At 35.1% G+C, this 19,684-nt stretch overlaps 1 protein-coding gene across 3 annotated transcripts in view; it reads right to left on the bottom strand.

Annotated features, from left to right (window-relative positions):
- NEGR1 (neuronal growth regulator 1) overlaps positions 1-19,684 on the bottom strand; it is a 779,253-nt gene that overhangs the window by 333,530 nt on the left and 426,039 nt on the right. For all 3 annotated transcript variants that reach the window (XM_010963405.3, XM_010963406.3, XM_010963404.3), the window contains exon 3: positions 1,399-1,524. In XM_010963405.3, the coding sequence (XP_010961707.1) occupies positions 1,399-1,524 (126 nt within the window). The remainder of the gene's footprint in view (positions 1-1,398; positions 1,525-19,684) is intronic.

The raw sequence follows: 19,684 nt of genomic DNA, 5'->3' as shown, positions 1-19,684 counted from the left end.
CTCACAATAGCCAGGGATTTTTATCATTCTTTTTTGAAAAGTAGGGAACTGGCTGAGGGTGACAGAGGCTAAGAGATCACACTAGGACTCGATGAACTGATGAATAAGGAAGTTGAGATCGGAGCACATATATCCTAATTTCTAGTCTTGGGTTTGTCTCACTTACATCCCATGGAGAGTCCTGCCACGAATTCAGTGCTCACATACCAGTTTTATGATTCTGTAGCCACTCCAGAGAGTCAAATCTTGGAAGTCAAGAGCACACTCGTACTTCAGAAATATTATAGGAGCCATAATGCATATTATGTAAGTGTATATGGCTGTTCTATTGATTTTGTCTCACATTAATAGTAATACTAAGTGTATGATGTGAGTAAGTCTCATTAGACCTACTGCATACATGAGGAAACAGAAAGACACTTAGGGATAAATGATATTAAAGAAAGCATTAGCAGATAAAATAGATGTTGTAAGGGTACTCTTTCTTCGCCTACATAAAATGTGCCTTTCTGATTTCCTTGAAAGTGACTTCCTCATACAAGCCTTGCTAGAGTTATTTCCACCAAAAAAAAAAAAAATACGGTGAATGAAAATCAAATTTTGTTTATCCGAAATGTGGTGGGGTCCTAGTCATTAAAAGTACTGCCCTCACTTCCTGGTGCATTTAAAGCTGTACAGTTCCAATATTTAAATTTTACACACGTCGACGATTTGGTTAGAGTGGTGGCCGTGAAAACAGATCTGTTTTGTTGATGATCAGCCCCAACTTCCTAAAGTTGACTTGATCTCTTTAGGAGGATGTACACTGTACCAGAAGCCTCAGAAACCGATAAGCATGTTATACCCCTTAATTTCACCTAGCTATACGGTCTTGTACACATTTCTTAAAATCTTGGGTTTTTACATCCCTCATCAGTCCAAACTTAATTCTAACTGCTAAATCCCTGATTCTGAACTGCAGTTTGAAATTAGACCCAGCAACCTCATAATTTGTGTAATTTCATTCTCCCCTGATTACCTCAGCGGCTCATGCTGGCCTATTAACATGTGAACTCCGATTGAATAAAAGCCTTACATATTTAAATGAAGATATTTCTCTTGTGATATTTCCATTTGAGCCTTTTGTCTGTTGATTTGTGATTATCCAGCACACTACAGTGAAAATAACCTTGCCTAGGAATCCAGAGACCTAGCTTCTCCTCTGGGCTCTGACAAAAAATGTTCATTTAACTTTTTGTGAACTACATGTATTTAGGTATAAAGAATAAGTATAAAAATATGCATCTTGCCTACCTCATGAAAAAGATACAAAAATTAGTTGACTCTTAAATTCTGAGCAAGTGAGGTTACAGGAGGATACTGAACAGCACGAACAACACTGATATATTTCTGCTTTACCTGATGGGGAGATGTGCCGCCAAGAAATGGAAGGCTCTGGTTTCCCAGTGGCCAAACAAGTAAGGGTGACATTGGTTCCTTCATTGATGGTCATATCACTTGAGATGTCATATATCTTCGGAGGAACTGAAATGGCAAAACATGCAGTGGTCAGAAATAAAAAGATATAAAAGTCTGTTGAACTGCATATGATTAACTTCATGACATCATGCAATAAAACTATGGTGGTGAAATGTACTTATGGTCCATGGGCATCACCGAAAAGATTCTCTAGATCCTCAGGACTCTCAAGTTCTTTTGTTTGTTGATTGGCTTTAATTTTCTCTAATATTTAGATAATATTTCAGGATAAATTAAATATTTAATAATAAAAGTTTGATAATTGTGTAAATTAAATTTTATTGTGATATTTTCTATTAAGTAAACCAGAATATAGCCATCTGTCTGTTCCATCCATGTATCTTCACTATAATGGTGATTCTGTTGAAATGGCTGAAAAAAAAAATGGCAATCTGAAAGAAACTTAAAATAGCAGAACACTTATGCCTATATGCTGATTTAAGAGCTAAGCAAGGTAAAAAGAAAACATGTCCAGAATTGGGATGTAAGATCTCAGGGTCACAAATTTTAAGGGCCGTGAAAGATGTGTTCAATACGGGTTTTCTTGTCAGTAATGGATGGAATCCACTGATTGAAACAGATCTCTTTACTTTGAAATTTCTTAGAACCTTTGTTATGACCTTTTGCTCTGTAAATTTCTGAGGGTGAAAGGGAAAATATGGTGTTGTATGTGTGTGTTTCTGATGTATTAGGCTACAGACACTTTCATCGCAGAGCATTTGATGGAACGAGTGATCATGAAATATATTTTGGATGTTTGGATGTAAATGTTGGATAGGAAAATACCTAAATTAACTTCCAGGATGAAAATGTCTGTATTTTTTCAAGTAGCAAATGGACTCATTTAATCCTTATATGGTATGGATATGAATTCTGTGTCCTCTACTGGCTAGCTGTGTTATCCAGGGCAAGTGCCTTCTATCTCAGCCTCAGGTCTTCATCTGAAAGCTGGAGATAATAATAGTACAAACCCTGTATAGCTGCTGTGAGGATTAAATAAGTCAACATATGTTAAAGGGCTTAGAAAAGTTCCTGGCATCATTGTTAGCTCTTATTATTAGAACACATCATATGTGGTGTTTGAATTTAATCTCACTACTGCTCTTTCCCATGCCTTGAAATTGCTCTCAGAACTTCACCACTTCAGTGGTATGTATGACTAGCCTGTGCGTAAGTTTTGGTTTACTATATCAAAACTTATAGTATGTTGAATTTTCAGGTCAATGCTGAATAAATGGCAATTTGACACATTGATAATTATTAGAAAAATATGCTTTTTTTAGTAGAACTCTTCTAATTGTTCCATTCCTAGAGTTTCTTTTTGCAAGAGATACATTTTCACAGTTATTTTAAAAACCAGTTACTAAAATCAGTCATAAGGATAAATTAAATTACCCATACTTTGAATATCATCTTTGATTTTTTTTAATGAAATCAAAACTCCACTGCAAGAAAACATAGGATGATTTGAGTATAAACATGAAGTATTCAATTATACATAACTGTGATATAACTGAAGAAAAGGCTTATTCCTAAAGGATATACTATTGTAACTGTTTCCAAATGACACACTTTAATTGGTATTTAAAATGTATTATCATTAAACTCTTCAGTGAGCTCTTCTCAGGCAAATAATAATAATAATAATAAAAAAAAATTCCAAACAGGAGATTCTTTTTAGCTTAGCTGAAACAGAAGAGAAATAAAGACATTAAAATACCCTAGGAAGAAAGTAGAGACAAACATACTTGACTTACTGGTGAACTGGAGAGTTAATAAATCAAACTTACAACATTAAATAAAGATATCATTTGATGTGGATATAGGGATAGGTTTGATATAGTAAATTATGAAATACATGGGTACACTGTATGTATGTGTGTATATGTGTACATATATATAGACATATGCACACAGATACATATATAACAGTGTCTACTGTTTAAAAAAGGGAAGTTATATAATACTTTCCTTCTTTATGTAGAAAATAGTACACAGCGATCATTCTAGTTTGGCTCGCTTATTTATACATTTCAAACATAACTGATTCAACTTTGGAGAGGTATATATATTTAAGAGAAATTAAGTGGCATAAAACCATACATTCTAGCCTCTAAATTAAATTACTTTGTCAATTCTATCTGATCTAAAAATAGTTCCATCTTTACACATCTACTTGTATTTAAAGTGGTAAACATGAGTGCTAAACTAATAGTTAAGCACCATATTTGATTTCACAGAGAAACAGCCAAGTCCCTCAGCAATAAACTTAGATTTGATATTTCACTATGGGAAATTGTGTGTTGGGGGGAAGACTGTTGAATTCCAGGTGTGACATGTCATCTCAGTGGTTTCAATCACTTCCCGGGGCCTCATAATTCAGGATATGCTACAGGAAGGAAACATCTGGAAAGAGGATGCTAGTAAGGGAAAGTCCCTCTGGCAAGGCTCTTCTCAGAATGCATCACCTGTTGGCAGCAGATGCTGTGCGTGGAGAGGGCCGGTGAAATCCTTCACCCGCACTGTACCTTGTGGAGGCAAAAACAGGTGTTACTTTGCTGAATATTCAATCATTACATATTCAGCTCAATAATTCAAACTTGTACTGAGTATTATGGAGGGAATAATTCTAGACTCACAGGAAATGCAAAAAATTCAAAACATAATCCTTGTCCTCAAGGAACTTAAAATTAAAAGAGGGAGGCAGTAAGTAACTCAGAAAAGACAAATATTTCCCACAGTTTCCTTTCCCATTTTACATACACCTAATAGGTATGCTTTCTGGGTTCAAATCATCAGAGATTAATTTTCTGTTGGTTTCTTCTAAGGTGAACCATGTAGGATAGTTTATGTATAAACTTATTTGTCGTGATGCTATTTATAATAGAGAACAAATATTAATGACCTCAGTGTAAGACAACAGAAATGGAGATACTGTTAACTGCCTCCAGAAAAAGGTGTGGTACTGGGGAAGGGTTTGGGATGATCCTAGGGAACACTAGGTTAGGATATAAAAGAAGAAAAAAGTGATGCTTCTACCCTGGATGGCAGGAGCAGGGAACAATGGTAGTGTCTCACGTGTACAAATGTGTACAAATGGTGCATGCACACCAGGGGAAGAACGCCACTGAACTTTCTGAATGACAAAGCAGCGTATCTTATGGAATGTCCAATGCTCTATGCATTTGCATAGAAAAACAGGAAAATGAGGAAAGTTACAATAACCTACTGTTTCAGGTGTCTGTTTCATTTCTATATATCTTATTTCAAACTCCTTCAACTTTTTTATTTATAAATTTAACTTAAATTGTTTAAAAAGAAGTAACTGTATTCAATCAATTCAACAACTTTCCAGTCACAAAATATGGATTTTAATGAGTATTTTGGATTGTTGTGCTCATTATTTAAGTACTTATGACCTAGAGAACAGTAATAAAGGAATAAGTTATTCATCTAAATGTAAACTTTTTTTAATTCACGGGAAATAATTATTAAAATACCATCATCATCATGACATTGTAAATAAAACCGATGAAGGGTAGAGTTCTAGATTTCATACCAGACCACAGAATGTCTCTCTCCTAATAGGACTCTAACTGGGGATATACATGACTTTACACCTGTGTTCATAATTTGCTGTTGATCATTACCAGGTAGAGAGATTGAAGAACACTGGAAACTTTTTAAACAGTAGTGTTGGAAGTGGATTTAAAGGTTGTGTTGGAGTGAAAATTATTTTAAGTCCCATATACATACAAAGGAATCACTCTTGGACCTTCAAATTAATCATGTATTTTGCCTGCAGTTACTCACAGGACTCAAATTCAAGAACTACTTAGTACTCTGTCCACGACTCCCAAGCGGTGATGGCATGGTGAGGGGATGATGCATATTTAGATGTATTTATAGATTTAGCTTCACTAAAGGGAATCAAATCTCTTCCTGGTTTCACTTTCACCAAAAACTATGCAATCTGACTCGCCCCACTTGCCTTCTCCCTTCACAGCCGTCTATCGCAGTGTCCTCGGGCAGGGTATGGAGCAGTACCACTACTGAAAATCCCAGAATACATAACCAAACCAGATACTAGTGATTTCCATACAGCCAACCAGTGGGGATGATTCCCAACCATTTGCACCATGATGTGCAAAGGAGCTGGTGAGTGTCCTCAGGGTTGCCTTTTTTTTTTTTCACTTGTGCATAATTTCTGATCTATATAAATAAAACAAGTTTTTTGTTTGTTTAATGAGCAGCCTTTACAGATTTACCTTACATGTCTTCCAACATTTCATCTTGTAGTGTAGAACATAATCATTAAAAATTGGAGAAGTCAACATAAGGGTGACAAATCTGTATGTCATAGGAATCACATGAGCACATTTTTTAATTTTAAATTAAAAGTCTAGGCAGATGTTATTCAGAAATAATAAATGAAATAGAGTTCACACTTATACTAAGTTGCATGAGACGTGAGTTTGGGTCACACACAACACGGAAAATCCTTAAAGTATGTATTTAATGGCTATTTTAACTGTAAATAAATGCAAGGCACAGACTATTTGGATCTGGGAAGTTGTATTGGCTCACTAGAATCAATTAAATGCCCCATCAAGTTCTTAAGCTGTAAGAGCCCATGAAAGACAACAGTACATACAAATCCATTTGGAGGGCTTCTTTAGGCTGCCAGGGATAAAAGGTAGATGATGTATGTATTTAATCTAGCCCACAAACACTCAAAGATTATTGAAAAGTATCAGTTGAGTACTTATCATAACCACAATATTCTGAGCACAAAAATCACCTGCTTCTTTAGGGTGCAAAAATCATAGCAGTGTTTTATAAAAGCAAGTGTGCTGAGTGTCTTCCCATTCGATCTCTGAAGCTATAGGCTTATTACTAAAACTCTTTAGAGGTTTTCGTATATCTAACTAAATTATGCATACATACACTCCCCAGACCTGTTCTTCAAGCATGCTCACTAGGTCAAACTCAAAATAAAAATTAAAGCGATTTCATCTCTTTGGTGTCCTGCTTGACTCGCTTCTCCACAGTGACCTCAAAATCTCACCGCGAAGAGGAAACTTTGAAATGCGAATTTCTGAGAGAATGTTAAAAGGTTAAATATCATCTGAAAGCATTGTGTCACTGATGGCTTTGATTATCTTAAGGTAAGATAGGTTTTTTTGGGTGTGTGTCTTGTTGAAATCGTTTACACCCACGACACTCTGTCCTTTCTCACTCCCTCTCCTCTTGCAGTTTTTTCGTTACAGTGTTGTTTGCGATCTATCACTGTTATGCGTGTTTATTTCCTTACCTGTGTATTACTTGTCTTCTCCTCATAGAACCATGTTTATTTTATTTAACAGCCTATTACAGGCACCTAGAAAAGAGCCTGACGCATATGAGATATACAACAATATTTGTTTTCTTACTGTGCAGAGCTAAAATTTGTTTGGTTTCATAATGATGATTTACCATAGAACTTCATACCAGTGCTAGGATGATATAATATAAATTCTGAGAATATAGTGCAAATGTAATTATAGTGCCAAGGGTCCTTGTGACTTTTTTGAAGGATTCTCTGAAACTCAGGATTCAATATTTCTTTTAACTCATTTAAAAGCATGGAGTTTTCCTATTACATTGCCTACTATATAGCTTTTGCCATACAAACCTAGAAAAATAATTGAACAATAATCATATAAATTTATTTTCAACAGAATAGGCTGTCACATTTTAGGCAGTACTATGTATGTTGGTTAGCGTAATTTTTTTTTTAACTGGCAAAGCTATGTAAATTTAAGGTCAAAAGTATTTGACTCTAAGAGTGTGTACATATTATTTCTGCTTCCCTCTCCCCTCTAGAGACTTGGAGTCTGGGTTAGTTCGAAGAAACGACATCCCTGAAGATTTTCCAAACTGCTTGAGTCAACAAGCTAGACATAACTATAAATCTTAGGAGAATTGGCTTTTTTTGCACTCCCCTATCCGGTAATGCCTGGCAATATCAAAAGAACAGCCTTCCTTTTCGGATGCTGGATGCTGGCACTCCCTCCCTGCCTTGGCCAGCCCCCAGAAAGTGGAAGCCGATACGTCACGTAACAAACCTCCCGGAAAAGGTGCTGCTCTCAAGCTGAGAGGAGAAATTGTTTCATGTTTTTGTTTGTTTGGTTTTTTCCCCTAAATTGGCTTGCTTGTGGGTACTTGATAGCTTTCTGGCCTGCACCTAACTAGCAACATTGTTTTCTCCAGCTCACAGACTATAAACTGACTTTTTTACAGTTTATGGCATTTCAGAGATTTCTATGGCTTCTCCCCACATCCCATCACTCAGATAGTGATAGGAGGAAAAAAAAATAGCTAAATGTGACTTGTAAATGCAAACTTGCCAACTTTGTGAATGACCTTCTGATGGAATAGGCCAGAACTTCTTTTGTGGGCTAAGAACATTTGAAAAAAATGGATCTTTCAGACTTCGGTTCAAACTTTGAATCATGTTGCTTAACTTAGTGTTTTTCCTGTTTTAGAAAACCTATGTATAATTTTTTCTCAATCTACTGTGTCCTTCAGGGGTCAGCTATATAAAATGGTAGAACAGGCAGTGACCTGTTTTAATCCATCCATCCACCCATCCATCTATTCATCTATTCATTCAACAAATATTTATTTGAGCACCAACTTGATTTAGGGAGACTAATCTAAAGAGGTCCATGTCTAAAGAGTTAGAAAGACCTAACATTATTAATTATAATACAGAATCATAAATCCTACAAAGTGGATTCTGTACTGAAAGGTGTTTGGGGAACACAGAGCAGTAAATCTACCTCTGCCTATGGAGACAGAATCGGAGGGGAAATTGATGTTAGATAAGACTTTATGAAACAGATGACATTTGAGTAGAATTTGATGGTTAAACACAGCAGTTTCCTGCACCCTGATAATCATCAGATAACCTGAGGAGTTTTTTATAACCCTGGGGAATGAGGGGAGCGACTCGGGAGATCCTAGACCTACAGGTGTAGAGTGAGCTCCAAAACCTAGATTTTGGTAACTGATTTACAAGACACTAGAAAGACCTCTCCATAAACTTGTCTCTCCTGTTTATCTAAAATCTCCAATCTAGTTAGAGAGGCCTTCTTCACATCCTCAGAGCAGTTATTTGCCTTCAAGAGTCTAATAGGAAAATGTAACTGTCCCTAGAAGAGATGATGCTTTAATAGCTTGCCTTTATTTTCATACTTGCTGAGAGCAGCATGAGAGTGGACTCCACGCTGGAGGTAGAAAGATGCCATGGGCAGCTTTTCCCCACCATTTTATTTTCCCTTGGCGAAATCCAGAATTGTTCTGTGCGGCAGTGATCAAGATAAACAGCAATGGACAGAAGAAAGTAAGCATCTGAGAGTGATAAACCCCACAGGATATGGAGTTGTAGGAAAAAAAAAAAAAGTGGAAATGGCTTCCATCTCTCCTTTTTCTCCATCCTTGCTTGGTTGCTTAATACATGGATCACACATCAAGTAGGATGAAAGAAAGCAAGCAGTCTCTAAATTTTAATACAGATTTTCTTAGTGAAGAAAGGCACAAGTGTTTGCTAGGTAGATTTTCAGTGGCAAAAATATATACATCAAGAAAGCTTAGGATACATGAGAATTACATATAAAAATTAAAGGCTACTGGTTTAGAAAGAACAAGGTTTGGTAGCTTAACATTTATTGAATGATTTTAAAGCATTTGGTTGAAGGCAAGTTTCTCACCAGCTGAATAAACATTTTCTAAAGCAGAAATACAGCACTGTATACGAGAGTTTCAATATTTTGGATTGTAAAGATTTTTACTTTTGCTTCATTTTGGCTAGAGGATCGAGGGCCAGCCTCTACACATGAGTGTTTATACACCAGAGTTCAAATCCCTGCCTGGACCTCAGGCTAGCTTCAGCTTCTCTTACTTGGATGGTGCAAAGATATAAAATACTGCTTAAAATCAGGACCGTAATAGCAGCTGGCCCCCCCCAGGCAGCAGCAGCAGCAGCAGGAACGCTGGAGAAGATTGACAGCAGTGCTTTATATCACCGGGAATCTACAATGCCTTGGTAATTCACCCTTCTCCCTAGCAGAAATAGCTACAAAATACACAGGAAGAACATCGTAACTAACACCTAAGAGCTCACAAATGTAGGTACCCGTATCTAGTGGGCAGAATTCTTAAGAAACCAACTCTATCTCTTTGAAACCTTCAGTGATGGTAACATTTTATTAAGAATTAATAATGAGCTTTTTCCTGGAAACAATTTGGCCATATATTTTAAGAACTTAAAAAAATCCAAGCCTGTGAGCCAATGATTTCCCTTCCAGGAATTTATCTTAAGGAAAGCAGGTACCTCCTTTCGTATAATGACTATTCCCATAAACCTCGTGGTCAGCCTCCCCTGTTCTGTTTGAAATTCTGCCAGCAAACGCCGTCTGGAATGGCCCGGTTGAACTTTTCTTGCCTCATCTTTGGCAGTGAACTATTCTCCACATAAACCAGAGGAAACAGCCCAGCTGTGTCATGCTAGAACCCAGCTGCCTTCTTTGCAAACATTTCCCAGAGCTAAACGCTTGCTTTAGCATTTTTTGAAACACAAGAGAGTCCAATGTCTACCCTTGGACTCATAGAGTTATATTGTAACACCTGGCTCCAGATTTCACGAGGTAAGCCTGTTCCGGTTCAATATGAGTTCTCCTTGTGAGGTTCAGCTTTCTATAAATGTGTTTTAGCAGATTTTTATAGGTAAAGCCTGCTATGATGTTTTTGTATTTGCAGAGAAGATGTGTCATTTCAGTGCAATCAGAAAAATAACGGTTTCTCTGAAGTACTCTGATTTCTTTGTTGTTTGTACATAATATGTATTTTCCTAACTTTGAAGGTAGTATACACTTACTGAAAAGAACGTGGAAAATAAATAAAGAATGAGGAAGAAAACCCCCAAATTACCTACTAGGTTGAAACATCTAAAATTGCCTTTTGTAGGTCAAAAACAAATGGACAAGTATACATTGTGAGTGTTAGGTCTGGTGAAGAGCACCAGTCTAAAGAAGGCAGCTACTACTGACAATTTCTATTTAGAAATGGAAGTCCAGGTTGACAGATTTTTAGATATGAACTATTCTATTATTTTGTACCATACAAATTCTTTAAAATGTCTGTGGATACCCTAGTATCAACTCAAAGGTTACCATTCTGGGAATTAGAAATATTTGCAATTTACTGACAACACTTGATCATGACACGCTGGGATATTGTCAAAATATAAAAATCTACATGATCTATGAAAGCAAACAGTGCCCGTAGGTTTATGTTTGTACAAAATCCTCACTATGGCTGCAAGCCCTGGGTGGTCTCGATGCAGTCACGGTGTCACAAAGTGCCGTCTCTGCCTTTCGTCCTGGCAAGCCCTCAGCATGTTCATTTGCCTTGAAAGACCCATTTTCACATTACATTGCTTGGTTTCTCATAAAAGCCGTGCGTTATCACAGTAATGTTTGATGGCTCACTGGTCTTGGAAAGGCCATGATGACATCTCCAGAGTGAAGTGACTAGAGTCCTGCTTTAGGAAGTATTCTAAGAACAGGTCTTATTCAGAAATTTAAATAATAAAATTACAATTCACATTAATATTTTACATTTTAAAATCATCATGTTTCTTTATCCGCTTTTCTCAAAGAAGATGCTTTATTTATGCTTTTTAAATGTAAAAACCAAATGTTATTGCACAATTATATGCCAAGAGATCTCAGTGCAATCCTATGGTTACATGCACAGATTCTCTGTAAAATTGGATTAAAAGGTAATTTGCCATGTTGCTGGCCCCTAGATCATTAGTCACAGTGTCCTAAGTGCATTCTCTTATAATTCAATATCAAAGAAATCGCTTTTATGGCATTAAGTATATTATATTCAAAATTGTATAAATTATTGAAATACTCTGCCTACTGCCAAGATATAAGACAGTTCACATGGAAAAAGTTCCATTTTAAATTATTCATTGGAAAAAAGTCAGTCTCTTGCCAGAAACTGTCTTATACTGGGGCTAGCTTTTGGAACTTACATTTAAATACGAATCACAAGAACTCTGAAAATTCCAGATACTCATGAATCCCTTGGCTTTGAATAAGAGGGTATCTCTTTAACTCATTCATTTCCATCATTGGGTTGAATATTATAAATTGTCTTGTATCTAGGTGCTATTTTAGTGAGCACTTTCATTAGTAGGGAAAGTCTTCACAGGTAATTCCTGGTACGTCATAATAAAATAATATCAAAAATCCATATAATAATACTGAAATTTGCTGACTTAACTTTCAGTGTTTTTGAATAGACTACAGAAACTACATAACTCAGTAGTTATGCATATTATATACATATTTTATAGTTATTATTTATGCGTGTGCAAATATGTAAGTTATATGCACATGTATATTATGAATATATGCATGTATGTATATTTGTTTTATAGTTGATATATATTAGTTTGGATATGTGTGTGTGTGTGTATTTTGTAACAAATTATGTGTCTTTGCTAATGCTGGAATATGGTAGTAAAGGGGCAAATCTAATTATAAGAAAGCTACCTCTAAGGGTTTCTCGATACAGATTTATATATCATTCCTTTGGTTTGAAAATAATTACTCATCACTTGCTCTGAACCAGGGACTATGGTAGGAGTCAGTGATTTAAAATTTAATAAAATAGAATTGCCACTCTTCAATAGCTTACATATTACAAGAGGAAACAAACACTGAAGTGAATTAAAAATATAATCATATAAAGTTTTATGAAAAACGTATATATAAAACATTATGCACCTCTAAAGAGAAATCGCCCAACCCAGATGGAAGTGGAAGTGTGATGAGGGAGATAAAAGATACATGTGACACGTGTGGAGGCACAAGGCTGGGAGACGTCTGAACCCACTTGTAGGCATGTAGCATCATTGTGGGTGCAGTAGTTGATTGAAGCACTTGGCTGGTCACAGGTAGAATTATTTCCTCTTTTCACTTTCAAGCCATGAAAAAAAATTTTTTTCCCCTACTTATTTCTAGAGAACTCATACGAATGGAAGAACCACTTTATATTAATCTCTGAGTACTTTACAGGACCATACTTAGTACACGGTAGGTGCTCAGAAGGGGTTGAATAAGAATGTTTTAATCAAGTCTAAATGTTCCTTATTTAGAGAGTTAGTTTTTAGCACCCACATTAAAAAGTCATTCTCCCTCGTCTTACTTACTACATTCTAAGGAACAGAAATATTTTACCTTTTGAATTTAAAAAAAAAAAAAGTGAGTAAACTACTCCCTAGAGTATTAAGTAAGAAACACTGGCTTGTTTTAGCATCTCCAAGGTATGAGATGTATAGCGTATTTTCACATCATAGTTGAAAGAATCATGTAATCTTATTTTGATTTTCTAGATAATATCATATTGTATTTTTCAAGAAGTTGAAAATGCAGTCAAGACTGAAAAATGTAGTATTCTTTTGGGCATGTGTGTTCTATAACTACCTCTCCTACCTGCTGAACCTTCTTGAACACTCCAGTCTTATCACTTGGCAAATCCTCCCCCAAAAAAAAGCCAAATCCTCTCTTCTTTCTGCAAGTTGGAAAACTCAATCTACCCAATAAACATTAGCTCTATTGGTCTATATTTTTGCCTACACCGATTGTAACAATTTATTCTTTTTTCACAACTGCTACCATTCTGGAAGAGCAGAAAGCATGTCTAAATTTTTGGTCTGAAGATTTAAATAAATGAAGGGGAAGGTTTAGCCATGTCAAAATAACTAAATTAATCATTTTAACTAGCTTAATAGTTAGAGGGAATTTCATGAAGACATTGAGCTTATACAGATCTCAAGAGTCATTTGACAGTTTAAGCAATAGACTGGAGAAGTGTAGACAAGGAGCTCACACAGTCAGGAAGAAGCCTATCTGGTTGCCACCACAGCCAGTGGTGGTGGTTGGATTCTTGTAAGTATGAAGAGAGAACGTTAGAGGAGGGCCATAGGGATCTGTGTCTGGCTTTTTTCTTTCCTGAATTTTAAACACCTTGGAGACATGTTGATTGATGAAACCATTTCATGTGTTGTTACAGTCACTACAATTTAAGAGTGGCACACTGAGAAGTTTTTTAACAATCAGAGGTTGGTTAAAACAGCAGAGTGCCCAGACACAGTACCAAGTAGACAACAGCTGAAGGAGCTAGGGGTGTTTACATAAAGATAAGGAATGAAAAGCAGGAACATTTTTGAATTGACTTGATTTATTCTAGGTTGTTCTAGTGGACAGAATAATGATAGGTTTCAGGTCATTATAGTGAAGTAGCCTAAACAAGAGTGTCCTCATAGGGGAAGGGTATAGCTCAACTGGTAGAGCACATGCTTAGCATGCAAGAGGTCCTGGGTTCAATCCCCAGTACCTCCACTGAAACTAGTAAATAAAAATAAATAAACCTATTTACCCTCCGCCACCACAAACAAACAAAGAGTGTCCTCATAATGAAAGACATTGCTTATGAGAATGTAAATTCCTTGTCATCAAAAGATTCTCAGACAATATGGAAGACCCGCAGGATTAGCCAAGGGATTAGTACCCTGGGTGAGGATTTGGGTCAAAGATGCTCCGAGGGATTTTTCTACTGCTGTGTTCTTTTACTCTTTGCTGCACTGTACACGTGCACATGAGGAAGCAAACCCAAGTTAAATACCATGAACACGTTAACGGGCCTGGGTAAATGGTTATTTACTAGGTTTCCTCTGAGTGCTTAAAACAAAACAGGACCAAATAAATTCTTGCTGAATTCCAGGAATGCAAAGAATAGTTGCATATTATCTTTGTAGGAGAAAAAGAGACTATTCTGTGCTATCTGAAAACTCCATTGACTGATTTTATATTTGCCTTTCCCATCATAATATGAATATTACATCAAGTGTTTATACCTAAGCAAATTTTTGTGAGTTTGTGTGCAGTAACAGCATATGCATCCAGATCAATGTGTTAGTATAAACAGATGGAAATACGCTTTTCAGTTGATGAGTAACATTAAGAGCCCTTCTCATCCTGCCTCACCAAACACCTAAACCCACACACTTGCTGCCCTGGTTTCTCTTTTTTTCCACATTTGTCTCTGAATTGTTTTAAATCTCCAGAGATGGGATGACCACCTGCCTTTCAAACATATTGCAAAAACAGCGGTGATTATGGTTGATTTTTGCTAGTCAGTTATTTTATTGAAGAAAACATGTACAAAATGACAGCAGAGTCACCAGCTGATGAGATTTATTATGTATATAACATTGTGCTTTTGGTAGGGAGTCAGCAGAATTGTGTTATGACTGTAATATCAAACTGTTCCTATCAGGCTGAGATCTGTAACACTCAAATGGTACCTTAAGGAACTGAGTTATGTGCTTGCTAATGAATGGTACTCTTTTTTTTTTTTTTTTTAAAGGAGGATTAAACCAAATTTATATGAGAAAAATACACTTTTGTAGTAGAGAAATATAATTTGTTCCTTTCTGGGTGTAGTGAGGCTGCTAACTGAACACCAAATTCATTTCCTCTTCTTGGCTCATGACTAGATTCTGTTTCCCAGAGTCCTTTGGAGTTGCTTATGACTGAATTTTAAACAATGGAATGTGAGCATAAGTGATGTGTGCTACTTTGGGCTCGGCCCCCCAAATTCCCATGGGTGACCTCCTACGTTATTTCCCCCTACACAGCTTGAGGCACATGGCCTTGGAAATTGGAAATCGCATCTTGAAGATGACAGAAATACAGGACAGAGGATAAAAAGGTTTTAGAGAATGTCATCTGCCTATTAGGAACAACTGATTTGGCTGTCTGTCTTATTAGTAAGAAATACATAATATGCCCAGACAGTTTTATAGAAAAGATCTACCAATATTTAAGGAACTGATGTTTTATAACCCACTCAAAAGAAGATTACAGAAACAAAATGTGAGGAAATAATTGTTATATGAAAATAAAAAGAAAACATCGCCAATTCATTTTATGAAACTGATATAATGTGATATTTAATACGGACAAGGACTGTACAAGAAATGCAATTTCACTTACGAACACAGAACATTTAAATTATAATGCTGAATCCCTCAAGTGAATCCAGCAATGTATATAAAAATAAAATCATGCCTTACTCCAAGATTGAGGATATTATTTAACAATTTATTAACTTAATACTCCACAGAAACAAGCTGAAGGATTAATATATATGATTATGTAATAGGGAGAGAATGCATCATATAAGAAAAATGCTACAATTTATAATAAAATGTTATAAACTAAGAATAGAAACATTCTTTTATAATGTGACTAAAAGGATCTACCAAAAATTCATAGTAGCATTATTTTTAACTGTGAAGTATTATAGACGTATTTCATTAAAACTGAAAGCAGATAAGGAAGCTCATTTTTAATGCTTCTATATTCATCGTACTGCAGTTCCTAGCCAGTTCAGTAAGATTAGGAACTAAGTGAGAAGTATAAGTATTGGAAACAAAGGTACAAAAGAGTCATTAATCATACACAATGTAACTGTGTTTGTAGAATATTCAAAAGAAGTTATATACTATTTAAATTGATGAAATTGATGAGAATTCAGCTAGATTACAAAAAATGTTAATTTTTCCCACAATAAATCTACAAATAAGATACAATTACATTAAAAGTTCCATTTTTATTCACAGAATCCAATAGGATTAATCTGGTATTAATACTGAAGGGTAAAGGATGAAAAGTAGCCAAGACAACCTTGATTAAGATAAATAAATAGAGGAACTTAGTCTACCATACTCTCAAGACTAATTATAAAACTCTGGCAGAGAAATATAGACCAGAATAAACTGACACGAACAAAACACATAACATGAACAGAACACACATTCATGGAAGTTTTGAATACGATAGTGGAGTATTACAAATCAAGGGAAAAGAACATACCATTCAATCAACAGTGCTGAGGCAATGACAATGTGAGAAAAAAAGATAAAAGTAGATTCTTTCCTCACATTATGCACAGAAGTAAGATGGATACATATTTAAAGCCTAAATACTAAAATCAAAATATTTAAATGTTTAAAATATAGAAAAAATTTTGATAACGAAGTTGGAAAGAAGTAAGACATAAAACATGTACCAGAATGGAAAAGATCAATAAATGTGACTATATCCGATTTAAAACATATATTTACACATATATGAGACACCATTTAAAAAAATTAGGTGAAGCCACAGATTTGTAAGAGATATTTATAATGAATGGAAACAAACAAAAAAGTTAGTATCCTGAGTGTATAAAAACTTTCAACAGTTCAATAAGAAAAAAATAAAAATAAAAACAAAGAACAGGCTAATAAAAATGGAAAAAGATGTGAATAAAAAGTTCACAAAAGAGGAAACTTTAACGGCCTATTATTTGACAAGAAGTAGAAATTCATTCATAGGTAGGAAAATTTAAATTAAAACAACACAATTTCAAATCCATAATATTGGTAAAACTCTAAAAATTAGAAAATGCCAAGGTGATGAGCATGTCAGAAAATGAAATTCATACAATAATGAAATCAGTATAAATCTGCAAACAATTTGAAAACAGCTAATAAAACTGAAGATGCACATATATCTCTACAATTTCATTCCTAAGTTCTTATATTCCTAGAGCTTAGTTTCTGTAAAGTGTGGTCCTCTATCACCTGGGACCTTGTTACAAATGTGGAATCTCAGGTGCACCCAGTTTTACTAATCAAAAGCTGCAATTTAACGAGATCTCTTGGTAATTTATATGCCTACTAAAGTTTGAGAAGCTCTGTCCTAGACAAGAGTACTGGTTCTCAAAATTGGATGCACATTAGGGTCACATGGGATGTTCTTAAAATATCCCAGCATATGGGCCCCACTCCAGAGAATTGAATATGATATTTAAAAGCTTCCCAGATGATTTAATTGTGCATTCATGGTTGAGAACCTCTGTGTTAGAGAAAATCACACCATGCACAAGGAAGTTTATCAAAGATTATAAAATTCGAGAAAAGCAAAAAATCTGGATAAATTCTAAATGTCAATGGATTTATCAACGTAGGTTATAGGATAGTATCTACAACTGCAGACAAAATGTTTTAATGGGACTTATGTGCATCAATATTCACTATACTAAAAAATTAAATATTGAATAAAAAAACAATGGGTGGTGAAAGAATAGACACATGGATCAACTGAATAGAATAGAGAGTCCAGAAATAAACCAACATAAATATAGTTAACTGATCTCTGACAAAGGATCAAAGGAAACATGATAGAGCAAAGACAGTCTTTTCAAAAAATGATGCTTGGGATAACCGGACAACAACATGCAAAAAAAAAAAAAAATCTAAACAAAGACTTTACGCCCTTCAAAAAAATTAACTCAAAGGGTTTATAAATCTAAATGTTAAATGCAAAACTATAAAATTCCTAGTAGATGACATAGGAGAAAATCTATATGACCTTGGATATGGCAATGATGCTTCAGATACAACACCAAAGGCACAGTCCATGAAAGAAACAATTGTTAAGCTGGACTTCATTAAAATTAAAAACTTCTGTTCTGCAAAAGTCAATGTCAAGAGAATCAGAACACATGCCACAAACTGGGAGAAAATATTTGCAAAAGACACATTTGATAAAAGACTGTTATCTAAAATATACAAAGAATTCTTAAAACTTAACAATAAGAAAATAAATAATTCAATTAAAAAATGGGCCAGAGACTTTTAACATATACCTCCAGAGACGATATACAAATGGCAAACACACATGAAAAGATGCTCCACGTTATATGCTATGAGGGAATCACAGATAAAAATGACAATAAAACACTACTATACACCAATTAGGATGGTCAAAATCTGGAACACAGACAATATAAAACACTGGAGAGGATGTAGTGAATAAATACTCATACCTTGCTGATGGGAATCCAAAATGGTATAGCCACTTTGGAAGGCAGCTGGTACTTTTTTAAATGAAACTAAATAGACTCACCAAATGATTCAGCAGTTGTGCTCCTTGATATTTACCCAAAGAAGTGGGAAAATAAGTCCACACAAAACCTGCACCTGAATGTTTATAGCAGCTTTACTTATTATCACCAAAACTTGGAAGCAATCAAGATGCTCTTTAGCAGGCAAATGGATGAATAAACTGTGATATTTTCAGATAATGGAATATTATTTGTTGCTTAAAAGAAATGAGTTATCAAGCCATGAAAAGACATAGAGAAACCTCAAGTGCATATTACCAAGTGAAAGAAGCAAGTCTGAGAAAGCTACAAACTGTGTGAGTCCACCTATATGACACTCTGGAAAAGTCACAAATATGGAGACAGTAAAAAGATAAAGGGTTGCCAGGGTGGGAAGAGTGATGAACAGGCAGAGCACAGAGGATTTGGGGGCAGTGAAAATACTTTGTATGACACTATAATGATGGATACATGTCATTACGTATTTTTCCAAACCCATAGACCGAACAACACTAAGAATGAAACATAATGTAAACAATGGACTTTGAGTGATTATGATGTGTGAATGTAGGTTCATCAATTGTCATAAATGCACACTCTGCGGGGAGATGCTGATAATGGAGGAAGCTGTGCAGATGTGGGGGCAGATAAATGGGAAATCTCTGTACCAACCTTTCAATTTTGCTGTGACTCTAAAACTGCTCTAAAAATAAATTCTTACTATAAAATTATATTTATTGATTTCATAGATTTCAGAAGTAATCGATGTTCAATGGGGAAAAAAGCCAACTGGGAAAAAATTATGCAACATAAAAGTATGATACTATTTATGAAAATGCTTCAAATATGTAAAATATTCTGTAAATTACTGTGGTGAAATGTATCTAATAAAAATGTAAAAACATATACAGGAAGGATATACACTAACTTAGAGTAGGTACAGCTAGGAATCATTGAAGTGAAACGGAGTAAATATTTAGCTTTACGTATTATTTCTATTTTATAAGTGAAGTGAAATCGGTATCATCAAATGGTTAAATGTGTGATGTCGATATATTTTAAGTTATCTGTATTTTGCAAATTAAAAAAAATTTAAAGAAAATGCAGATGA

This window comes from Camelus bactrianus, chromosome 13 (genome assembly GCF_048773025.1).
Source record: "Camelus bactrianus isolate YW-2024 breed Bactrian camel chromosome 13, ASM4877302v1, whole genome shotgun sequence".
NCBI lineage: Eukaryota > Metazoa > Chordata > Mammalia > Artiodactyla > Camelidae > Camelus > Camelus bactrianus.
The sequence above is the reverse complement of the archived record's forward strand: the minus strand, read 5'-3'. Positions and strand labels throughout refer to the sequence as shown.